A 7,291-nucleotide genomic window follows, 5' to 3' on the forward strand; every position below is an offset into this window, starting at 1 on the left:
ATGGTCGGCATCATTACAGGACACAACCCATGGGGTCAGCATTTGACCACCATTGGAATCATCGAGGACCCGGTATGCCTGTCCTGCTTGGAGGAGGCGGATAGCACTGAGCACTTTCTCTGTGAGTGTCCTGCCTTTGCTAGAGCGCGACTACGGGTATTGGGTTCCGATGTCATGGGAATGAGTAATATTCCTTCTCTAAAACTGGAGGATATTTACAGATTCGCCAAAGAATCTGGAAAATTCTCACAGGACTAACTATCTCTATCTCTGTCTCTATTCTTTCCTATCTCTTTCTCTGATACTTTTCTCCCTCCCTCCTTGACTATCTACCCCCTTTCCAGAGCTTTAAATACAATGGGCTTTTTAGCCTGAGTGTTTTAGGAGCCACCAAATCTCCTGGTGCTCCTTGGCTCGACTTCTTTAAATTCAATTCAATTCAACCACCTTTTCACATGCCCATCAAACTCACTCATCAAACACTTCTCTCCCTCTGGATCCAACCTGTCGAAACAGCAAGTTTCCTGGGCCTACCGTTAGATGAACTGGACGAAGACGACCGGTGATGTACACTACACTGACAGGGCAAAGTTGCTGCTACAACAACAACAACAACCAACCGCGGAAATAACAAATGACTATATTCCAATCCTACAGATGTTTCTGTTGTCATCCACAGGAATAAAATAAATAAAAAGTTAGTAAATAATTTGTTTTATGGTCGATCTTAAGCTCTTGGACGATACTACGACTACTGACATGCCGGCCAACTTCGATTATATCTGTGATTTTATTATCATTTTCGACATTTTCTTTAACATCAAAAGTGCCTGAGTGGAATCGACAAAAACCAGAATTGCAGCAACAGTATCGGCACCATAAACACTATTCACAATTTCGCCTTTATCAAAGAAGAACTCTAAAAAGCAACGAATTTTCTCTGTGTTGACATCGATTGTTAACACCCTTTAACTCACAACTGAATGGAACAAACAAAAAATAGCGCAAGCACTTTTTTTAGTCTGAAATGTCACCTTCACAACGAGCATAAACTTCAAATTGTCTGATCTATACTTTACGAGATATCGATCACAACAGTCATCTACCGAGAAAATATTGTGTTTTTGGCCGAGCTCGTTCTCCAGAAATTCACTCAGAAGTCTACCTGGAGACCTAGTTGAGATAGACTAGAGTAAGAATTTTTCAGTGCCCAGGCGAAGATGCTACACAAAATCATTGTTCCGCGGCGATGAAATTAAATTCAGATCCCGTCTGTCACCTAGAAGGATCTGATGGACCAAACCTACTAAGACCAGCTGTAGGCAGTTATGCAAGAGTGTGAGTATCTGCAAAAGCATACATACACTCTGCCCCCTAATGACTTCAAAACTGGTTAGGTCAGGAGTTGTCAATACTACTTACGTAGTTCGAAAAGAAGGAATCTTTCTTCGAAGTCGATAACTCATTTGGTTTGTATTTGTGTTTTATGAACGATCTGCGTGGATCTGTCGAATAGTCACTCCAGATGATAGCAGCAGTGAGTGGAAAAGGTTGGAGAGCAGCCAACGAAAGCGAAGGTGCCCAAGTTGCGACTGAAGGCAATGTTGGTATTTTTTTCTTTTTTGTCAATATCCGAGGCACCATTTATCCTGAGTATGTTTCTGATTGGCACAGCGACAATGGAGCGGTTGCACTTATTTTGCGAGTCCGGCCCCTGCTTCCCTAACACTTGCCCATTTGCCGTTTGTTGGGCAAAATGAGGTGGTACCTCAAAGTAACTCTATGTGCGAGTATATGGGTTATCTTCGGTAGACTATCAAGGCTGAAATCGTTTGGTAAAATTTAGTTTCCACACTCAGTAAATCACTAAAAACAGATAAAGCAAGACGACCTGATACCAACAGTTTCATTTGGAAGGAAATTTTATGTCAGATTTCCATTACCTGAGCAATGGATGGTACTTAAACGATAGTAATAAGTATCATCATGCTAGGGGGAAATGGCAACTGTTTTCCAAACGGAAGTTTTTGCCATTCTAAAAGTAGCCGAATGGTTAATCGAGAGGAGATGGAGCGGGAAACAGATTGCAGTTTTCAGTGGCAGTCAGGCTGCATTGAAGGCCCTGGAGAACGCGAAGCAAACCTGAAAGATTGTTCAAGAATGTAAGAAGAAGCTTAATTCTGTCGCAAGGCACAACAGGCTTGTACTTGTATGAGTTCCAGGACACGCCGGTGTTCAAGAAAACGAAATTGCCGATGCCTCCCAAGGGCCAGAGCCAATAATTGGAATCAGTTCCGCAGAAATCATGAATTGGATCAGCGATAATGTAGGTAGATTGCGTAAAGAGCGATGGTCCGCTCTAGAACGCTGCAGAACTGCAAAGTATTTTGTGACAAGTCCGAACAGAAAACTGTCAAACTTTCTACATACTGAAACTTGGAAGGAAAGACGTTCGGTTGATGGTCGGTATCATTACAGGACACAATCCATGGGGTCAGCATATGACCACCATTGGAATCATTGAGGATCCAATTGGCCTGTCTTGCTTGGAGGAGGCGGATAGCACTAGGAACTTTCTCTGTGAGTATCCTGCTTTTGCTAGAGCACGGCTATGAGTTTTGGGTTCCGATGTAGTGAGAATGCGTAATATTCGTTCTTTAAAACTGGAGGATATTTATAGATTTGCCAAAGAATCTGGAAAATTCTCACAGGACTGACTATCTCTATCACTGTCTCTATTCTTTCCTATCTTTTTCTCTGATACTTTTCTCCTTTTCTCCTTGACTATCTAGCCTCTTAAAGAGCTTTAAAAACAATGGACATTTTAGCCTGAGTGTTTTAGGAGCCACCAAATCGCCTGGTGCTCCTTAGCTCGACGTTTTCAAATTTCAATTTCAAAGGAAAGGCAAAGCTAAGCAAAGGAACTAGAAGAAAATAAAAGTATTTTTTTTTTTTTTTTGGTCGCGACAACTAGCAAGTGCAGCACTCAGACATTAATTGGGTCCATTGTACTACACTTGGATTCCATTTTAATTTTCTTTAAATCTACCCGGTCGCCGAAGAAATCTGAGTAGATCTTGTAGTGCCAAGGAGCCAAGATGGTCGCTTCTTAACACATCAGTGCCAAAGACCTCAAACCTGATTCGAGCGAAGGCGGGGCAGACACACAGGAAGTGGTCCGCCGTCTCATCCTCCTCTCCACAAGCTGGGCAGAGTACACTGTCTGAGATGCCCAACCTTTCCATGTGCTTTGCCCACAGAAAGTGGCCCGTCATCAGTCCAACCAGCCGTCTGCACTCCCCTCTGCTTAATGACAGAAGGGTTTGCGACAGTCGATCGGACATGACAGGTAACATCAGTTTTGTCCATCTGCAGCCTCTCTCAACCTGCCAAACTCGCTTGTGGGTGGTAGTTACCCATTTGCTAACCGTGGCTGTGATGGCCGCAGAAGGGAGTGGCAAAACGGGCTCTGGGCCAAAGAAGTTGGCCGCAGAGCCCATCTTAGCTAAGGAGTCAGAGGTCTCGTTACCCGCGATACCCACGTGTCCCGGGACCCATGTTAGCATCAGGCTATTATGTCTACCGACATAGTTCAGCCTGGATTTACAGGACTAGACTACCCCTGATGTGGTTGGAGGGCTGTCTAAGGCCATAAGCGCAGCTTGGCTGTCGCTGCAGACACATATAGATCTGCCTCTCCATCGTTTTTCCACAACAAAGTTTATCGCTTCTTGAACTGCATACACCTCCGCTTGAAACACAGATGCATGCATTCCAAGAGCAAAGTGCAGTTTTGTCCCGCTGGATTCCACGTAGACCCCAGAGCCGGAGCCATGCTCGGTCCTGGAGCCATCCGTAAAAATGCGAAAACAGTGTTTGCCGGGCTCATTTTCTGAGTCTTCCCACAACTGAGCCTCTGGTAGCACTACACTGTATCTCTTTTCAAGTACGACCCTTGTTGGCATGGAGTCAAGGGGCATGGAGAGAATCGTTGGATCGATGTCCATGCCTTCTCTGTGTTCCAATGCCGGACAAGGGCCGTACCAGTTCCCACTGTGTTTCAGTCTGCAGATGGCCTTGAAGGCCTCTCCTTGGATGAAAACATCAAGTGTCGAAAATGTTAATTTTTGCCTCCTGGGTATTCCATTTCTAAGCCTCCAAACTAATAAAAAATTAATTAACTCAAAAATACAATTGACATAGTTTTGTAGAACAGAAAAAGTTCTATTGAATGAATACTTACGCTTTGCCAAACAGCTAACAAATCGTTGTAAAAGAAAACAAAATATAAAAACGCTATGCACTTATCTACTCCACAACAAAGGAGCATTCATAAAAGGTGGTGGCAATAGACCAACAACAATATTTTGTACGTTTGATTGTCAAATCAAAGTATTGGGAAATTAGGAAACAAATAATGAATTCGCCTTGTTTCATTCTGAGCTGACAGCCACATGAACACGGCGAAATAAAAAAAAACAACTCAGCTGATTTACCAACACCACCTTTAATGGATTTGCCTTGTCCTCAACCCAATATTTATATTTGACTTAAAGAAATCTATTTGCGATAGTCTCAAATGTTGATGAAGAAATATTTATTTACATCGCTCTGCCTAACACGGCTGAGATTAGAAGCAAAATATATTTATTTCTCCCATCGAAACGCACTTGCACCGATTGTAGAGGTGGTATATGACTGTAATGTAATACCCCGAATTTCATGTTCCGCGGGGCCATTGATAAATTATCCTCCTGGTCGTAACACAATTTGATTAAATCACTAACATATTGCAGATTGAAGTTGAAACAGTAGACCATTTGTTGTTTTGGAGTAGCATTGATACCATTGCACACCATACTCATATTTGCATTTATCTTTACGACGGCACAATTTTGTATTTTGGAAGTAAAGAAACTCACCATAAGTGAGTTTCTATCTAGGGAAAGAGACAAAACTTTGAATGGCGTTCCAATACTGGTTAGCTGATCTTTGTATTTGATTTTAATCTCCTGCGATACAGTTCCCCTGCACAAATGCACCCAAATGGTATTTTCCAAAGATCTGCAGCTATCGGGTGGCTGTTTGGCAGCACTCCAAGCAAAGAGATTCGCGAGAATTGTAACGTGAATTGCGAACGCTATAGATGAGATTTTCATTTTACGTACAAACAGAAATTTTATTTTTTTCTCTGGCATGAAAGTTGATGTATGCTCGAGTAAAAGGAAAATTATGTGGTGCAAGAATGAAGGGAGACATGGAGAAATTATTATTAGACGTATATGTACAGTCCACAATTTTACAAAATTGTAACTCCACGTGAACAAACGCTAAGAATTATTGTAAAGATATAAGAATTATAAGGGAATATCTCCCAGATGAACTTTGTCGAAGGTGGTACGATTTCTGCTAGCCTCTATATATCTAATTACCTTTCAGATGGCAGTGGAGAAGCTCTCATTTATGACTGTGCGCATGCGAGTTTGTCATGGGCGTCCTCTGCACTGGTTTTCTTTGAGGGTTCTATTGGGCGCAAAGATTTTTTTGTGACTGTGTCCAAATTTCTGTGAGGTCTTCGACAGGCCATGTTCTCCAATTGTGAGCACAAACTAAAGTCCAATGGATTCAGATATGAACTTCCAGATGGTTAATCTTCTGCGGCTATGAAGCCAGGAATATTGTTTTTTAGCCACTGTTGGGTAGTTTTTCCTCATGGCCTGCAGCGGAATCTTGATGAAAGATCCAATGCTTTCCATTGAAAAGAGTATTGCTCAAATGCCTGAACAGGTCTTCTAAAATATCCTCCTCGTACATTTTGCCTTCAACGCCTTATTACGGAAGCTGTATGATGGCCACGCTGAACCCTTGGAACAATATTTTTTGCGTCTCTAGAAGTTTTAGCATAGGTTTTGTCGTTTTGCTTAATTAAAAACTTCTTTGGACAGTGCACATTGTCTCATCTGTGAAAAGAATATTTTCCTGGCCGTTGACCGCGGGCCACCGAGAAAGCTACTTGCATCTGTCGAGTCTAGTTTTCTTCAATCGAATTGTCAAAAGATGGCCAGTCGAGCGAAGCAAGGTTTTCGTGAGGAGATCATCTCTAATTAGTCTTGACATGGATCTCGTCGATACGTTCATTTCCCTGGACAAGATGTTCTGCTTTGTAAGGAGATTTCTGCGAATTCTTTCTCGAACATATTCAGCAACAGTACGATACGTTGGGAAATTTTAAAACAATATGTACCAAGTTCTCTTCACTGCTTATCGGACACAGACCATGTGCTCAAATTGTTCGAATTGACGCTGGCAAAGCTTTCGCCAACAATCTACCAGGACTGAGTAAAGCTCTTCTTAAAGTAAAAAATCTTAATCTTACCGCAGAAACCAACCGCGATGTCGATGGATTCATCAAATACATAAGTAAATTTAAAGGGTTCAAAATTCTTACAACTATAAATTACGTTAGTTTGATTCTCCAAAAAAAGGAAGCAATGATTGACGTCGAGGTGAAAACTCTTGAAAGCCTTATAGCAGATCCACAGTCATTACACAGCCAATGGGGTTCAATTTTGGAGGCAAATTTCACCGAAGATTCGACTCAGACTCGAGTTTCAGGATTAGCAACTTTGTATTTAGAATCTGAGTTAGCAAGAAAACTTGACTTTGCTGATATTATAAAAGCTTTTGCCTCGGCTAAAGCACGGAAGGCAAAGTTCTAAAAATTATGTCAGTAATTTTGGGAAATTTGTAAGGCTAAGTCTATAAAAAAATTAAACCTTTTTAAATTGCGTTTTTCTTCGGTTATGTATTCAAGTTTTCTAAATCAATCGTTATCTTGACATTGATTTCATCAGGAAACTTTTATATTGTTTTATTGTGTTAAATTCACACTGTTTAACAATTATACGTATTTATATGAATTAGACATAATTGGAAAGGGCCCACATTTGTAATTTTCCCCCAGGGCGCGGATATGCTCTCTACGGCCCTGTGTATACTATAAATATTTTTGTATATGTATGTATGTAGCTGGATTTGTATATGTATGTGTACGTACTTCCTGACATTTCAGTGCCTCTGTAGCGCAACTACTGCACACACACTTACATACTACATATACATTCTTAGAGCGAAGAATGCGGAGCCAAAGCACATTTGCAAAACTTCTAAAATAACTTGTCCAAAAACAACAACAATTGCTGTAGCCATCGAATAAGCGGCAATGTTTTAGCGACCAGCGACAAAAATCGTCGACATAGAATTAAATGTGGCATTTTAATTTGCCCGCCAG

At 41.3% G+C, this 7,291-nt stretch overlaps 1 protein-coding gene across 1 annotated transcript; it reads right to left on the reverse strand.

Annotated features, from left to right (window-relative positions):
* Positions 1 to 4,580: 4,580 nt before the first annotated feature.
* On the reverse strand, positions 4,581 to 5,218 carry LOC128867957 (uncharacterized). The gene has a single exon (XM_054109596.1). The coding sequence runs from the start codon at positions 5,196 to 5,198 to the stop codon at positions 4,602 to 4,604; it is 597 nt and encodes a 198-aa protein (XP_053965571.1). The 5' UTR covers positions 5,199 to 5,218; the 3' UTR covers positions 4,581 to 4,601.
* Between the last annotated feature and the right edge of the window lie 2,073 nt (positions 5,219 to 7,291).

The sequence above is a fragment of the Anastrepha ludens genome, chromosome 6, assembly GCF_028408465.1.
Source record: "Anastrepha ludens isolate Willacy chromosome 6, idAnaLude1.1, whole genome shotgun sequence".
NCBI classification, from domain to species: domain Eukaryota; kingdom Metazoa; phylum Arthropoda; class Insecta; order Diptera; family Tephritidae; genus Anastrepha; species Anastrepha ludens.

What these genes read in the sequence shown, in the direction of transcription:
- LOC128867957 (XM_054109596.1), bottom strand. Translation starts at nt 5,198, where the DNA reads ATGCCAGAGAAAAAAATAAAATTTCTGTTTGTACGTAAAATGAAAATC.